This window comes from Cygnus olor, chromosome 11 (genome assembly GCF_009769625.2).
Source record: "Cygnus olor isolate bCygOlo1 chromosome 11, bCygOlo1.pri.v2, whole genome shotgun sequence".
In the NCBI taxonomy this organism is placed as follows: domain Eukaryota; kingdom Metazoa; phylum Chordata; class Aves; order Anseriformes; family Anatidae; genus Cygnus; species Cygnus olor.
The window spans coordinates 10450922-10468726 of NC_049179.1; the positions used below are offsets into that span (position 1 = coordinate 10450922).

The window sequence follows — 17805 nt, forward strand, 5'->3', positions numbered from 1 at the left end:
CCACCTAAGGGAGAGCTTTAGTTGCACTCCCAAAACTGCGAAGTGTGCACCAGGGCAGGCTTGGGAGAGAAGATGGGTGCATTGTGCGCGCACAGCACAGTCGTTTTATGGGAGCACAGTAGCTTGGTACTTCCACTGCTTTGAGCAGCCCCTGGTGGCATCAGAAATGGGTGACCCAAGAGGGCAGAAGCTGAAGGCTCCAGGGAAGCATTCATGTTTTTACGTGCTAAGTTTGCATGCAGGAGAAACTGCCTCGTAGACACACGTAGTTCTTAACATCACCTGCCCGTGGTGGAGCAGCTGCTCATTTAGTAGTGCTCCACCTAATGCAGTGCTCTGCCACAGCACAGTCACATCGGTGCATAACACCCTTTGGTTTCTTCCCAGATGAATGAGCTGGATAATGAGGACAGCAAGAAGGACACGCTGGTGGATGTAGTGTTCAAGAAAGCGCTGAAGGAATTCCGACAAAACATCTTCAGCTTTTACTCCTCAGCGTTAGCGGTAAGTGCCTGGACAGCAGGTGGGAACTTCCACCTCCAGGAGAAATGAGATGCTGTGAGTCCTGGTGGTAGAGATGTTGCTGAGCCTTATTCCTGGTCTCCTTATCCCAAAGGGAAGATGCTTTTCCTTTGTATTCAGTCCCACAAAGCTGTAAACTTGGACTAATGCTTCCTCATTAGCCAGCTCTCAGTATACTTTGAGAAGAGATTTCTAGTCCCTTCCGTACAGCTTGCTCTCAGTCAAAGGGAGATGACAGTAAGTCAATAAACTCCCGTTTGACACCCAACTTGTCTGGAAACCTGTGGGTTAAAGTTGTGAGTTGTGAACATCTGAGGAATGTGGTGCTCTGCTCTTCTGCTGCTCCGAATCCTAGCAGTGATTGCTGAGCCAAGCCATTTTATTGTCCAGATTGCGTGAAAAGTTCCCTCTGTGGTAATATTTGATCTGTCATTTTTTTTGGCTTACAGCAGCTGCCTAGATTTCTGTCCTTATGCACTGTGCGCTGAGAAGCCACCCTGACAAAGGTCATGAAACAACTCTCCATTAAATATTTTTTTTCTTTCTTTTAATCATAATTGTATTTTCCCCAAGCAGTTGGAAGCCAGTCAAACTAAAATAATTGTCTGGAGCAGAAGAGGCAGTCTGATGTGTATAAAAATCCTTTTTCTTTTTGCTTCTGTTTCTATAAAAGATGGATGATGGGAAAAGCATCCGCTATAAGGACCTGTACGCCTTATTCGAGCAGATCCTTGAGAAGACCATGAGGCTTGAACAGAGGGACTGGAGTGAGTCTCCAGTGAAAGTCTGGGTCAATACCTTCAAAGTGTTCCTGGACGAATATATGATAGAGTACAAACCCCTGGACTACACCGCAGTGAAGGTAGCCAGCATTTTCTCAAGGTCCTTGAAGATTTTGAGCTCTCTTTCTGTGGGGCTGTGCTCTGTGCAGACACCTTGAAGTCTGTTGTCTTCTCTCCTTTTGTAAGCTGGGGTGGACAACATAAGCCACCACAAGAGGAGTGAGTCATTGGTTGTGTTTCACTGAGCTCAGCAAGCCTGAGCTCACATCTGGGTTGAGCTGGGTCTTGGCCACTGCCAATATGTGAACTTTGTCTCCAGGGCAAACTGCAACCATCTGTGGATGGTTGGAAAGGCAGCTCCCGTCTTTGAGGGATGCGTGAAAGCATCGTCTTGTTTTTCTGAGATGTTGTGCTTTCCTAGTCTCTTGAGCTTTTCCCAAGTGACCACATGCATCGCTCTTGGTCTGGTGGCAGGAGCAGGCTACAGAGGACAGCCACTACGGCTGTCCTCAGGGTCTAGGTGCAGTTGGTCAAGTAGTCGGAGCTTGCACTGTCTGTTACAAACCTGAGCTCCTCGCTTTCTTCTCCCTGCTGTCTGCAGGGACCACCCCTGGGTCTCAGGCTGGGCTTGGGAGATGGTGTTTCTTGTGGAACAGGGAAAGCAAATATCCCGTTCTCCAGCTCTTCTGCTGCAAGTCCTCCCCAGGCTCTCTGCACAGGATTTCTTCTGAGCAGGCTGAGCATCAGCTCCGGCTGCAGTGCTGTGCCCTTGAGTGTCTTGCCTGAGATCAGAGAGCTTTAGGTCACAGGTGCTGGACTTGGAGCCAGAGCAGCAGCTAATCCCAGCTCTGAGATGGAGATGGTGACAGTTGGCCAGGGGATTTCTGAACACCGGGCGGTTGGTTGCAGTAGGAGCATTTCTTGGAGTGGATTTCATGGGGCCGCAGGTGCACTGGAGGATGGGGCTGGAAAGAGGTAGAAAAAGTTAGATATGGGACCTTTGCAGGCTTTACTTGTGGGAATTGCCCATAAATATGCTTGACTCTCTTCTTAATACCAGGTGCCAAAAACGGAACGAAAAAAGAGAAGGAAAAAAGAAGCGGATGTGGTGAGTTGAGCACTCTGGGCCTGTGCATTAAAGAATTAATGTCCTTTTGGCCAGAATTACAAGTGATAAGAGACCTGCTCATGACATATCCTATGGTGAGATCTGAACATCCCATCCCAGTGCATATGCAGTCTTGAAAAGATGTGCTAGAAAGATGGACAAGGTGAATTTAGTTTGCTTGTGAATGGCTGTAGGCAAAAGCAAGAGCCTGTAAATCAGCATTTCTGTTCGTATCAAGGACTGCTATAGGTTGTTCTCTGAAAACATGTCCCACACCAGTCAAGACAGTAAATATAATGTCAGGAATTATTATAGAAGAACTGGGAATGAAGCAGAAAGTGTTGCTCTGGGTTACTTTGTAAACTTAGCGCGTATCTTACATCTCTGATAGAGTTTTTGTCCTAAAGGATATAATAGCACTGGGAAAGATGCAGAGCAAAAAGGGTCAGTGGATGCACAGAAGTGCCTTTCAACATGGAGAGATTGACCTGTCAACCACAGTCAAATGCAGCTGGTTTCTAACCTGCTTACAGGAAGGTTTGTTTCCTATGCAGGCAGGATTTCTGTCTGAGGTGTCCACAGGGTTATTGGTCCAAAAAGGAAACACAAATAGCAGGCTGGTTCTATGTAAAAGCCCACATTGGAGAGCAGGCCATGTCGGGCTCCCTGTTTTGCAGCAGACTCTGCATCCAGCTCTTTTTCTCACCACTGAATCTTTTTCATCGCAGGTGGAAGAGCACAATGGGCACATTTTTAAGGCGACCCAGTACAGCATCCCCACCTACTGTGAATATTGTTCTTCCTTGATCTGGATAATGGACAGGGCTTCTGTTTGTAAATGTAAGCATGCTCCATTTGGCTTTTTGTCATGTGTTTCTGTTACAGTCTTGGGGTTCTGGGCTCTGAAAGGTGTTTGCTACTGTTTCCTGTAACCCCACTCTCAAATATTTGGGATTTTTTCACATTAGAATAGCTTTTGAGACAAACCTTAAGGATTTCTGAAGTCCACTGGCATTCCTTCCAGAACCTACATTATGGTTAGTTCTGTGCGTGAGAGCTTTGCATTACGGATATTAACCCAAGTCTTCAAACTGTTCAAACCACATTTAAGTTGTGCTTTCAGAAGGGATGGTAAAGAGAGTCTGTGGCAGGTATGGCAAACGTACCCCATGGCTTCAGCCTGTGGGATGGATGCAGTGAGTCTCGTGACCATCACAAGTTCATTGGGCTTAGACCATTTGACCTCTGGGTACTTGAACTTTTGGGGAGCCCAGGAAAGTGGAGGAGGAACAGGCAAGGTTGAGACATTTTTTTTTAATTTTAATTTTTTCAATGATTCTCTTATTAGGTTGAAAATATCAGCCCTGTGGTGTTTCAGGCTGGTATCCAGTGCAGGAAGAATACAAATTAGGTGCTCTTTCCAACCTATGAGTTATATGCATGTCTGATAGCTCAGAGTGACTCATGGGCTATTTTCTGAGTTGATCTGTCAAGTTGTTTTTTTAACGTTTCAGGAACTTAAATATAGGGCCTTTAAAATTAAAGGCTTCTTTTTCTTTTTTTTTTTTGAGTCGATCTAATATAGACTTGGCCCCTGAAGAATGCAAATTCAACATGCTTTTGACATGCACAAATTCTAAGAAGAGCTACTTAATTCACATTTGTGCAGAGGTCTGAAGTTTTGAATTATTAAAAACTATTTTTTTCTTTGTTGCAGTATGTAAATATGCTTGTCACAAGAAGTGCTGTCTTAAAACCACGACCAAGTGCTCCAAAAAGGTAAGTTTCTCTCATTCCTTTTCTCTCATTAAATACCTCTCTGACTGTCATCCCAATCTTTTTTAGCCTTTTTTAACAAACACTTACGAGCACAGAACTTGGTACAATGCTGGCAATAACCCTTCATCGAGAGAAGGTTGGGCTGAAGCTCCCTGGAGGTTTCTCCAGCCACTGCTTCTGTGTCTGCTTGTATTCAGTAGTAATACAGAGATGCATCAAGATAGACATCTGCCCAGTCATGCAGCACCTCTTGCATTGATGTTCTTGGCTTGTAACCATGCTGAATAATTGAAAGCTGCCTCATTTTATAGCTTTCGAGTACTTCAAAATGTGGTTGGTATAAAAAGATAACATTTTTGAACAGAGTGCTACACAGAGAACTCTCAATGTCCAGCGCATTTCATGGTGCGCAATTTTTTTCGTTCTGCAGTGCTGCAGTTTTGGCTGCCATGGTTTTATGTTTATTCTTAGAAGGTCAGGATGCTCCCCTGTGGCCGGTGGGGTTCTTGCAATCCACAGCCAGAAGCATAACCCGCTGCAGCACCCCCAGCCCTAGTTTCGCAAGGCTGAAGCCTTTGTTCCCAGTACAAAAGGCAAAAATACAGGTTGTTCTTCACCCTGCTGCTCCCTGATAGGGCTCCCCACACAGTCCCCAAACAGCCATGGCACTGCAGCTGAGGATGGGGACAGCGAGAGGAGAAGGGTGGGTGGATGGTGCTGAAGCACTTACTCTGCTCATTAGAGGTGAATTAAGTATTGTTTACCGCATTCAAGGATATGTTTGACAGTGAATGAATGCAGCAGGTCGCCCGTGCTAACAATGAGTCATCAAGCTTTCTTTTTTTGTTTTGAATAGTTTATTTTGTGCTGCATATGCCCCCAAAATAATAATGCAGGCAGGATAATAATGTGTGCAAAGCTTTATCAGACCCTAAGAGGCTTCTCAGGTGTACAGCCTCCATAAAGCCTTATGATTACATTTTTCCCAAGGAATAATCTGAATATATATATATATGTGCATTTTTATATATGTATGTATATATGAATGTATTTGCTTTGATACAATATTTCTTCTGCAATTTCTCCCTTTCTGGCAGTCCACCTTTGTAAGAGTTGGGAATGGGTTCTCTGAGGTTTTGTTCTACAAATCTGTGAAGTTTAATGAGATCACTGATTTTTTCAAAGACGTTGCCTTGCATATTTTTAGACCTTTTGCATCTGTGATTTGAGATCGGAACAACCGAGCCTCCTCTTTACAGGGAGGAGACCTTTAGGCTTTGCTAGATGCCACTATTTCACAGGCTGGTCCTCATGCTCTTGGGTCTGCAGTCCGAGCCCATCACCTTGGCCATGGTTCCATGACACCCACCCAGAAATGGAGCAGGAAGGGAGCTGAGGCCATGAAATTTTTGCAGGACAATAGGGGAATTTTGCAGGAAAATAGCACTACTTGAAGTGAGTTTCTTATTTAAATGTTGTGAAAGAGATACTGATGTATTTTGCCTAAGTTGATCTTTCAGTCCTTTTTTGTTACTCTCCATGAAAAATGAAACCTAAAAATAATTGCAGCTCTAAATGGTTGCTCAGAGATGCTTGGAACCTTCTCATTTCCTGTTTTTTTTTTTTTTTTTTTTTCTCTGCACAAGAAAGTTTTTGTGCAGTCCACGAGGAAATAAATTTACAGTGTCTCCCTTTGGGCAGTTTGAGGTTCTTCTGTAGGAAGGCTCTGGCTTGTCTGTGCTTCGTGGATTAACTTTTTTTGGTTTTTTTTTCAGCAACAGAGTGCCACAAGCTGTGTATTATGCTTTAAGAAGGATGTCTTTGTTTTCTGGCAATGGCTGATTTTGTTAACTGCTTTCTAACCTTCTCCCGGAGTGGATCTGTTTCTCCAGATTTACAGTGGTGAGCTTGAGCAAATGCTGAGCTCATCTCTCTTGGTGGACGTGGAACTGCTTTTGCCCTTGCTTTGTCCATGTCTCTGAATTACTTGACTTCCCGCTGGAGTGAAGTAGGCTGCAGCATTTGTGGCATTACATCTGATGGTGGTTTCAGCAGCCAAGTGGGCTGGTAGAAGAGCAGACTATGAATTTCAGCAGGTAGCTGAGACTAGATGTTCCCCACCTGCTTCCTGGGGCGTTTTTGCTGCAGAGCATACCATGGTCATCTTCCTCACATCATCTCATGAGGTTGATGATGTTTTCTTTGACGAAAGGACAACATTGAATGGGAAAAGCAAAGGTGTAGGAGTGGTTGTAAGAGGAGCTGTGACCTGTTTCAGGGTCGTCTTGCTCATCACCGCATTGCAGTGCGTGCTGTGTCACATTCCCTTTGCTGGGACTGGGTATTTGTGTCAAAATTTTTTAGGTCTGCTTTGTGCATCATCTTCGGGCAGCGAAGTCATTCCTGGAGATGGTGCCGGAGGGGCAGGAGGTGAGAGGACCATGCCCAGCTGCATTTGGCTAAAAACACTGTAACCACGGTGTGGTGGTTAAACAAAGAAAACCCAAATGTTTATGACTTCAGGTGCATGCCCGGAGTCTGATTTTGTGTTGCAAGCTGGGACTATGCACATTTATGAGGCTGCTGGTAATAGCAAAACATCAGGTTGAGGTTAAGGTCCAGGGGTGTCCTGTCCTCCTTGGCTTGTGACTTGCAGGTAACCTGGATCGGTTGAAATAGGCTGAACATTGACACATTGCTTTCTGGAAGGCATTTAGGCCCTTTTGCATTTTTCTCTTCCCCGTCAGTATGATCCCGAGCTCTCGTCTCGGCAGTTCGGCGTGGAGCTCTCCCGGCTGACCAGTGAGGAGCGAGCTGTGCCAGTGCTGGTGGAGAAGCTGATCAACTACATAGAAATGCATGGGCTGTACACAGAGGGCATTTACAGAAAATCAGGGTCCACCAACAAGATCAAGGAGCTGCGGCAAGGACTAGATACAGGTAAAAGGGAAAAAAGACAGAAGAAAAACCTCTGCCAAGGCAAGGTTTGGTGTAAGCAAGCGTTGCTTTCACATCTCCAACCAAGTGCTCAAACCAAAATCTGTTTTTGAGTCACTGGCTTGTTCTTTTTGGGTGCAACGCAGAAAAAAAAATATAGTTGAGGGAAAGCTCCGTCTTAGAAATGGTGCCAGCAAGAAAAGAAATCCTGATCCCACCCAAGGTTCCTTGCCCTGGAAAATGTGTTTTCCTCTAGTTTTAATGTGTAAAGCTGAAATAAGATGCCAGATTTCCTGCTGCTGAATGCAGCGTGGTGGCACATGGATGTTTTCTGTCATAGAGGTATAGCTTATCCACACACTGGCTTCACTTACAGTTTAATATTGATCGTTATCTCTTTTTATGCCTTCTTCTCAATGCACTGCTGAACCCCAATGAACAGACATTGATAATGGAATTTAGATGACTACAACATCCACGTCATTGCCAGTGTCTTCAAGCAGTGGCTCCGAGACTTGCCCAACCCTCTCATGACCTTTGAGCTGTATGAGGAGTTTCTGCGGGCGATGGGTAAGGAGCATCCTTTGCCGCTGAAAGAGGGTAGATTTAGACCGGGTATAAGGAAGAATTTTTTCACTCTGGGCAACATCTTCCCAGGTCTCACCACCCTCAAAGAAGTTGTGGAGCCCCCCCTATCCCTGGAAGTGTTCAAGGCCAAGTTGGATGGGGCTTTGGGCACCTGGTCTAGTGGGAGGTGTCCGTGCCCATGGTGAGGCATTGGATAAGATGATCTTTAAAGGACAGATCATCTCCAGATCATCATTTCCTAAGGGAAATGTCAGCTGCTTTATGTGCCTAACTCTTTGCTTGCTCTTCAGTCCCAAAGCATCTGATTTTCCCCAGTCTTATTTGTCCAGTTTCAAAGTCTGTTTTTTGCTGTAAGGTTTTGTTTTGTTTTGTTTTTACTCAAAGCCACAGGCAGTTCAGCCCTGTGTTTGGTAGCATCCATTTCCATCAGAGTTCAGCAGATTTCGACCTGCTCTCCAGGTCTGTCTTTTAAATGGTGATAGTAAGCATGAAGAAGTACCATTTTAAACAGGAGAGAAGGAAATAGAAACATATTATTTTTAGCAGTACAGTATAGTTTCCAGCTCCCAGCTGTAACAAACAACCCTTTCAAAAAAAATAAAAAAAAAAATCAGTGTGTCTGGTGTGCCAAGTGCGAGGAGGGCAGACAGAGCCTGCTGAGAGAGGAATGAGAGGGAGGAGAGCCCTTGCTGCAGCCCCCAGGGCTTGGAGATGTCTTACTGGTGGCAGGGGCTGCAGTGAGGACTCTAGCAGTGCCTGTGACAAGGCTGGTGTGTTCTCTGCAGGCCTGCAGGAGAGGAAGGAGACGGTGCGGGGAGTCTACTCGGTCATCGACCAGCTCTCCCGCACCCATCTGAGCACCTTGGAGCGCCTCATCTTCCACCTTGTCAGGTACACGGGACCAGTGGGGAGGCTGCGACTCCTCATTACCAGTGGCAGAGGTGAAGGAGCTGCCTTCATCCCTGGCTTCTCTAGTAATCCTTGTATTTTTTATTTTTTTTTTAGGATTGCCCTCCAGGAAGAGACCAACCGAATGTCAGCTAATGCTTTGGCCATCGTCTTCGCTCCCTGCATCCTCCGCTGCCCCGACACGACGGACCCGCTGCAGAGCGTTCAGGACATCAGTAAAACAACCACGTAAGGATGTGGCGCTGGGCGGGATGGTCCAGCTCCTGCTCTGTGACTGTGGCCACGTCACCACTTACGACTCAATAACCTTTAGTACCGTCAGATGGCTCAAAAATAGAGAGCTTTAGCCTGGAAATGACAAACACTGTACAGCTTTGCATATTAACTGCATCTTAAGGAAGTATTTAATGTTTTCTCAACAGCCAAGCGGTGGTTAATGGGGATTATTAAGTAAGGGAGGATCCACCAGAGCAGATCAACTCGCTCTCCAGGATTTTAAACATGCTCTCTGCACCCTTCATGCCCAGCAGATCTTAGCAGGAATAAGTGGAGTTTGTGCTGATGTGGTTAATCTCATTTAGACAACTAAGTCTTTATCCTTACTTAATTTGCTGGGATTTTTTTGTTTGTTTGTTTGTGGTTGTGTTTTTTTTTGAGGAGAAGATGAGTTTTTTTGGTAGGGAGCAATACTGTGTACTTAGATTTCTTTAAGGTATTTGACATAATTGCAAAGGTTTTACAAAAAGTGAAGCACTTGCACAAATTCAGTCTGGCTCACTGAATAGATTTAAAAATGGATAATGAAGACATCTGAGACGAACTGTAGTGGGAAACCATCCAGCGAAGGGCTGGGCTACTGAAAGAGGTTTTTTGCCTCCAGTAAGTGTATTAAAATTGTAAAAGACCAGAACATGCTTGGAGACCCACCTGGTAGGACCCTTTTTGGCCTTAAATACCAAAAACATTCCCGCTAGACTCCTTCGCCTACCTCTGAGTGAGTTTGAATAAATCTCCTAAACTTGTCCCAGCAAGGGATTTCATTGTACTTTCTCTTGTAGACTTCAGCTATAGCACATCCTGTAATTTTATTACATGGAAAGTTTTTTTCCACAAACACAATCCCAACAGCATTAAAAAGTCAGCTCAGACAGCTAAATGAGCTTGTGTTGCTGCGTTACTGTCTCAGCTGCATGCAAACAGGTCTGTGTGCATTTGCAGCTCAGAAGCAACCTGCCTTTCACAGGTTTGCATTCCTCTCCTTGTCCCATCCCTCCCTTCCCAGGGCAGGAGTTTCTCTGCTTTAACCCTTGGGGGTCTTTAATTCCCCTAGTCCAAGTTCCTTGGTCCATCTGAAGTCCTTTACCACCCTTTTTAGGGAATTTCCTTGGGTTTTTCCATCCTTGCATGCTGGAGCTCTCAAGCAAGGCAGATCTTTGTGCCAGGGAGGGGCAGCTCAGATAAAATCCATTCCGACACCAATTTTGTCTTTTCTTTACCTCCCAGCTGCGTAGAACTAATTGTCATCGAGCAGATGAACAAATACAAGGCTCGCCTCAAGGACATCAACAGCCTGGAGTTCGCTGAGAACAAAGCCAAGAGCCGCCTGTCCCTGATCCGCAGGTCGATGGTGAGATGCTGCGCCCGTCCCTGCTGCTCACAGACTCGTGTCTCCTTCCCTGCTCCAAGGGAATTTGCAGCCAGGAGATCGGGTGTTCCCATGGTGTGCCCGTCACAGCCCCGGAGGATTTCTGTCTTGCTGCAGGGAAAGTCAGACCTCCCTCTGGCTCTGATGCTCTCTTCTCTCCTGTCCTCTCCTCTCACTCAAAGCAACCCTGCCGTACCTCCCCCTGCTTATTCCAGCCTCCCTGCCCCCTTGCACCTGCCAAACCATCCCACCCCAGGCAGCACAGGACCCGTGCCCAGCCCTATGGCAGCTCCCTGCGTTTTCAGGGAGTTTTACAAAAACCAGAGTCCAGCAAAGCCGATGGGAAAAGTCTGCCAGAAGCCTGAGAGAAGGCACTGTGGAGATGTAGTCGCTTGAGCTCAGAGGCTCCTGGTTACATTTCAGGCTTTATTTTGCTCGCTTGAACAATTGGATCCTAAGTTGAATCAAGCCTTTGGTTGCCCTCTGCTTACAACCACCTTGCTGTCACCCCATGCACAAACACCAGGGAGACCTGGACCGAAGCAACCCATAACCACGGCCTTGCTTTGTCCTCTTTTTGGTGCAGACAAGCTCAGTAATGCTATCCAAACCCAAACTGAGCTCCCCCAAGGCTCCTTCCTGAACCATCTCATCGAGCTTCCATGCTTCTGGGTGAGCGATGGCGGGGTCTGGGTCCGTCTCGCCTCGGCACACCAGCGGGCTGCCGACACACGCTACATTTGGCTTTTTGGCTGTGGGATCAGGACAGACTCGGCCTGGGTTTGTGCTACGGGGCCGAGCTGCCCGCTGTTGCCCTTGAGGCACTTCTGACCACGGGTGCTGCTTCTGGGACTAAGCCCAAGCAATTCCCAGAGTCGTTTTGCCAAGCTTGGGGCTCGGCTGTGCGCTGGTGCAGATGCAGCAGAGAGCTGCCTCACTCGTCCCGGTTAAAAAAAAAGACAAAAATGAAAAAAAATGGTTCTTTTGGAGGGCGATGGCATGTGCACTCTAACCTTCTGCTTTCCTTTTCATGTCCTCTCTAATCCAGAAACCCGTACTAATTGCAGTTAGATTTATGAGCATAACCCGCAGTTCAATCCCGGTATGTATTAACTGCACGGTGCTCTGTGCCAGCCGCGTCCCTCCATTGTGTGGACCGCCGCTCATTCCAGCCCCATGCCACCGGCCATTGTCCGTGACGTTCCCGTCTTGTCCCCGTGCAGGCGCCTCTCTCGGACCGGCCGGTTCCCACCCAGGAGCAGGAGCGGTCGCATCTGCCGGGCTCCCCTGAGGGCTGCCCTCGCCCCTGCATGCAGCTCTGTGAAAAGCAGCTTTTGCCCTCACATCTTGTTTTTCTGTAGTGTTTTTGTTTTTCCCATTCTGTGCTTCTCTGACTTTTGCTTTCTTTGACTCTTCCCTTCCATCCACGATTTCTGCTCGGGATGCATTTAGGCACCGTGCCATGAAGACGTTGCGTTGGCTATGGTGGGTAAATCCCGCAAGCTGTGGGGAGGGCGAGGCATCCACCAAAAGGCTCTGGATGTGAGGCCAGCTGCACCCTGATGGCTGGGACAGCCCAGGATGAATCTGGGGACCCAGCAGCTCCTAATGTCCCCACCCCTCCCTCACCTCTCTATCCCAACATGAACCACTGCAGCAATGCGCTCCTCAGTGAGACCATGATAGACATAGGATAGACACAGACCACAAACACTGCCCTAGGATGAGGGGGAAGCTTGTGGAGCTATTTCTCTTTACACCACTTTCAGCCCATGATGCTTCTCCCCACCCTTCTGCATCCACAGTTGTTTGGGGAAAAGGAGACCTGGGTTTGAACCATGCCACCTGGACACTGTTTTGCAAACCCTCTGCTCAGGGGCTTTTGGAGCAAACACCAGTCTTAGCAGACACATTAAATAGACCAGAAAGTGGTGTGGCCTTCCTCATTTCAGCCCAGACAAGCGCTTGGTTGACGCAGGAAAGCCAGCAGCGGAGGCGCAAGCCCTTGTGCTGTGAGCAAACGCACATCCGAGCTGCCAGGAAATTTTCCATTCGTGGCAGCCGGGAGAGAAGAGGGCTTTGCTGAAAGTCCACGTGTACGTCGTCACCGCAGCATCCGCTCGCTGCTGACCACCCCGTAGGCAGGGAGAGCAATACACGAGGTGCTGGGATCTTTGGGAGCTCAGGGGTTTTTGCTAATAGGATTCAGGTGGCTGTGCCTCAGCTCAGGAGCCCACGTGATGAGGTTGCCATCAGAGTAACGTTGCTCTGGGGCACAGAAGCTTCTTTGCAGCTGGAGAAAGATCTCCCAGGTGCGACACTGGGAGATGAAAGGGTAAAATGGAGTAAATCTCATGTCTCAGCACCAAGCAGCAGCATTTGTATGGGGTGGAGAACTTAACAGACACTGCAGATGGAAGAAATGCTCAGCATTGCCTCCCACACAAGCTGTGTCCCATTAACATCAGTATAGGGATGCTTTGCAGCTTGAAGAAAGATCCCTGCTCACGTTTCTGATAGTTTTTTGCTTTCAAAGAAAAAAAAAAGAGTCTCTTTTACTGTGTTCTGGGCATGTGGGTTATGAGAAAGACCAAGAGGTGTCCCAGCTACAGTGCTTAGATAGCCTTATAGGAAGAGAAGATGCATTGCAATGAGCTTGCGAACAGGGCAGAGCACAGCAAGAACTAGAAGGGGGATCTGTATTCACCACCTAAGAAATAAAATGATCAGTTGAAGGACGAGGGCAGCTTTTGAGTGGAGTGGAGGGGCAAGTGATGGGTTTTCCGCCTTGCACTGGTGTCCTAAGACCTGGTCAGCTCAGGATCCTGAATTCGAATGATGGGTTGTGTTCAGTTACGACTCAGTCGTGATTAAAATCTTTCTAACGTGTGAGCCCCAGCAGCTACTCCACAGCATCCTTCATATCAAAAAACAGCATTTTTCTTTTACCCTGTGGAGCAAATCTGTGGAGCTGTTCCTCCAAAGTTAAAGCAGAGTCCAGCTGCATGCGTAATATTCCTCCATCCATGATACCCTTATTTGAGACCATTTTCATAGTCAGAAGTTTTAATACTAGTAAAAATACATGATTCCTCAGGGCTCTTCAGCACAGGGGGCTGCTGGCACAACTGCATTAAATCTCCCCTTAACTGCAGGTGGAAGTCAGTAGCTCTGGCACTGCTGCATTTGACAGGTGTCTTGCAGGGGCTTGTACTTTTGAAGGATGCTCACAGATGTTTCCCAACCATTCATTTTTGCTGCTCTCCAGCTGTTCCTCACCCAGTTTTCTCATGCAGCGCTTCCTCCCATTTTCCACCTGGTTAGCAGACCCTCCTCTTCAACCCGCTGTCCCGTTGCACCATTGTGTTGAGTCTTGTGATACCTCCCTGCCAGGGAGGGTGAGCACCCCAAGAACAAGCAGTGTCCCCATGTGCATGCCCGCATTTCCTTCCATCCAAAGCCAACACCATTGTTCACACCGCCCAGATTTGTAGAAGCAGCATGTGCTTGGCTTTTTTTGGGTCATGCGTAGCTAGTCAAGGTGCATTGGCTTCATCTCCACCTTCCCCATGCGGTGAGTGCTCCTGGTACATCTCCCAGCTGGGCATGAGATTTGAAGCCTCTGGGTGCAAGCGGAGGCTGGGGCCATCTCCTCCGCTCCTTTGGGAGTGGAGCACTCAGGGAAGAAAGCTGGTGGCACCTGAGATGTTCTGCAGGCTTGCCAAATAATCCTGTTTGGGGGCTTGCTTGATACCGACATTTATCTCCAGGGCAAAGGACGCATACGGCGCGGCACCTACCCCAGCCCAACGTCTCCCGTCGCCGTACGCCTGCCCTCGGTGTCAGATGTCCCTGAGGAGACCATGAGCAGCGAGGAGGCCATGGAGATGGACGTCACGGAGCAGCAGCAAGCAGCCATGCAGCAGGAGGAGAGGGTGCTGACCGAGCAGATCGAAAGCCTGCAGAAGGAAAAGTGAGTCTGGCCTTCAGTTCAAGCCATGCTCACTCCCATGCCCGATGCCTATAGGTTCAGTTCAGGCATGACTTGAGCGCGGTTGCATTCCAGTGGTTGGTGTGCTGTTCCCGGGATGAGCTGGAGGACTTCTCCAGTCCCTCTTGTTTCCTTCCCCCCTTTTTCAGTCCTGTTGGGTCATGGGTTGGTTTTCACAGGGAGGAGCTGACGTTTGAGATGCTGACGCTGGAGCCCCGTGCCTCTGATGATGAAACGCTCGAATCCGAAGCCTCCATCGGCACTGCTGACAGCTCTGAAAACCTAAACTTTGACTCGAAGGAGCCATCTCCGATCGTTCGGTGAGTAAAGCCTCCCTGGAACTGGTTTTTTTTTTTTGGTTAAGCCATTCCACAGTCAACCTGCCTGCTCTGCACATAGCAGTGTGGTTGGCGTTAGTGAGATGGGCGAGCAGTAACAAGGTGCCTGTCAAAGGCCGGATCCAGGCCATTAACCCTCCTGTGGTCCCTGTTCCTCAGAGCGAAGCGTAGCACTTAGCTCCCTGCTCCCACCAAGGCAGAGGGCCCAGCCGGCTGCGAAGGCACCCCAGGACACGGCCGGATGTGTGGACACGGCGGACGCCTCCATCGTCTCCTCCTCCTCCTCTCAGTCATCCACCTCCTGCTTACCCCACCTGCCTCGCAAGCGCTTCCAGATGTACTCCAAATCACCCTTCTACCGAGCAGGGTGCCAGGCGAATCCCCTGAGCCCACCTCGGGGCAACCTGATGACCGCCCCAGTTCACCACCCGCGGGACCTTCAACCCAGAGAAGGGCAAGCAGAAACTGAAGAGTGTGAAGAACTCCCCCCCGAAAACCAAAGAGCCACCAGAGGGGGGGTACGGGCCGCAAGAGAAATCCCGAGGCCGACCGGGCCACCGGCCAGCAGCTCGTCCTCCTGGGGAGCAACGAGTTCATGGTGTGAGGTGCGAGCCCCCAGCCCTGTGGCAAAGCCTCGAGCATCCCCTGTTGTCACCATCATTATCGTCACCATCTTCCTCACCAATTGCTTGGCGCCAGCGCCAGAGGAAGACGAGCTCAATCCAGAAGGCTGGTGGGGACGGATTCAGCAGTGGCCTTAACGGTGTGGGGTTGGGAGTGGCCGGGGCAGGTGGCCTGGGGACAGAGGGCAGAGGAGGGACAGAGGGACATCGGTGGGGAAATGGAAAGCCCTGGGTCCCGTCTCGGGAAGGGCGCGTTGCTCTTTGTCCGGGCAACAGCGCTGCAGCCGAACCCTTGTGCCGGGCCGCCCGTGGCCGGAGGTCCCATCATCAAGCGAGGAAGTAGGAATGCATAGAAAGCAAAGCCCAAAAGCCCACAGAGGCGCCTGCGTCTGGCCGCGCTGCCGGCAGGAGTGGGCTCTGAGACCCCTGCGCTGTAATCTGTCATTCAAGCAAAAGCCAAGTGCATGGAAAAGCGTTAAGGAAATCTGCCAAAAGTCATATTTTTTTGTTTGTTTGTTTTCAATGTGACCTAACCACCCTCCTCTTGTTTTTTTTTTTTTTGTTTTGTTTTTTGAGACCATCAGTATTAAAAAAATGATAATAATAATCAAGGACTTACTTGAAGCTCTATCTGTTTATATTCTGGCTTACTGGAGTTTATTGTAAATATTTTTTTATGTTTTTTTTTTTTTTAAACTATTTTTCCCCAGACAGGAGTTTTATTTTTCTGTGACAGGGCAAGGGAAGCGATGGGCAAAGTGGGGTCACCGCGGGCGTCCCACTGTCCCTACCCGTCACCTGGCGCCAGCGCGCACGTCACCGCGCACATCATCTTTGGCGAGAAATCCACCGGGCTGTAATTAGCGTCACTTGGAAGCAGTGCCCGCAATAGCGCTAATTATCAGTGCTCGCTAACAACCGGGGGCTTAATCCCTCCCGCACCAGCTCGGTTGCAGCCGGGGTGCTCGGAGATGCACCACGGTCGCTGGAATAGAGAAGAGATTAGGAGCCCGGGGACGCTAATTGGATTAATAAATGCTGGATCTGCCCTTTCGGATAGGCTGCTCGTTCCGTGCGTGTGCGGGCTGAGGCTCAGCTCCTTTCCCTAAACACCAAGAAGAGGGAAAATACCAATAATTGCATCTTCCTGGGTATTTTGCATTAGTTTGACTGGGGCTGGGGATGCTCGGCTCCTTCCAGTCTTGCTCCTGCCCTTGGTGCTCGCGGCATTGGCTCGGTCCTGCAGCGCAGCCCCCTCTTCCCAGCCCAAGTGCCAGTTATTTCAAGGGATGTTTTATTTATTTCTTTCATTTCTTTTTTTTTCTTTCCTTTTTTTTTTTTTTAATTTGGAAAGGGGAATGATTTAAGCTGCATGGGGGAAGAAAGTGTTGTCCCTGCTCTGCCTCCCTGCATGGGAGCGGGAGGAATGAAACCCCCGTCGCTGGGTGAAATGGGCCGGGCCCTGCTAGGACCGGAGTGGGCGTGGTGGGAGGGCGGCGATGCTCACAAGGGCAGGAATTTACTGGGGAAAAGCCTGGAAATGGCACGAGCACCCAGTGAGAGCCTGGTGCAGTCAGCGCTGGGTCCCCAGAAATCATGGAAAATTGGGTGTTTGAGCCGCTTCCCACCCGCATGGATCCAGCGCCCAGTGCTCCCCCTCAAGGGTAAATGGCCATTTTTTGGGGGCAAAAGGTTAGGTTTTGAAGACGATCCGCTCCTCGTACCAAGTGAATGTACTTACTACTGGAAAGGACATGGGCTGCGTGTTGTTAATTATTATTTTTAACAGAAATTTTTTTAAGTAATTTATAAGTATGCTGAGTGTAAATTAAAAAGAAAAAAACAAAGTTGTATTGTAAGAGGATATATTATCCTGTCATACTCGCTATAAATTTTACCTGTTAAAAAAAAAAAAAAAAAGAAATAAAAGCGTAATTATATAAAGGAGAATGATTTATCTCTCCCCCGGCACCGGGGGGGGGGCAGCTGGCAAGCTGTCATGTCGCATCCGCGGTTCTCTTTAATTTCTTAATTAATGTTGTTCCCTTCCCTTCTGCAATAAGGCCGTCATTCTGTATAAAGTGCAATTTTTGTGTAATATTCTCCAACGTACCGTGTGGCTGTACAAAGCGGCTTGGTGGCCGAGTGAACCCCTCGCTTATTAAAGAGCTGTAACGAGGAGCGCCTGGCACTGGGTGATGTCTTTGGTGCAGGGGGGATGCTTGGGGGGGCTGGCGCCGTGGGGACGTGCCCCAGAAAGGTGACATTTTCTCCCGTTTCCATGTCCTCGGGTGGGTTTTGCTTCTTGGCTTTCCATTTGGTGCTGGAAATCTGTTTTTTCTGCTGGTTTTTCAACCAGCCACCCCAGCCTGGAGTCCCCTGTGTCCCCAGTGCCAGATCCCAAACAAAGGGCAGGAGGAGGCTGGCTGCAAAAGCCCTCTTTATTCTTAGTACAAAATGGGGGGTGGGCTGCGAGCCCCCCAGGGTGGGGAGCTGGTCCGCAAGGCGCATCCCATGGACCTGGCCACCACCTCGGGCATGTTCAGGCCAGGATGAGGAGCCCCAGGGGTGACAAGGGGACAA

The 17805-nt window shown here is 48.7% G+C and overlaps 1 protein-coding gene across 1 annotated transcript in view; it reads left to right on the top strand.

Annotated features, from left to right (window-relative positions):
- The window catches only part of MYO9A (myosin IXA), a 188654-nt gene extending 171251 nt beyond the window's left edge, over positions 1–17403 (top strand). The window contains 16 exon segments of the mRNA XM_040569396.1: positions 388–504; positions 1196–1384; positions 2365–2412; positions 3141–3252; positions 4130–4191; positions 6939–7131; positions 7571–7579; positions 7582–7698; positions 8502–8607; positions 8722–8853; positions 10129–10252; positions 14041–14243; positions 14441–14574; positions 14750–15008; positions 15010–15117; positions 15119–17403. Coding sequence (XP_040425330.1) covers positions 388–504; positions 1196–1384; positions 2365–2412; positions 3141–3252; positions 4130–4191; positions 6939–7131; positions 7571–7579; positions 7582–7698; positions 8502–8607; positions 8722–8853; positions 10129–10252; positions 14041–14243; positions 14441–14574; positions 14750–15008; positions 15010–15117; positions 15119–15203 — 1998 coding nt within the window. The 3' untranslated portion in view covers positions 15204–17403.
- Positions 17404–17805: the final 402 nt, after the last annotated feature.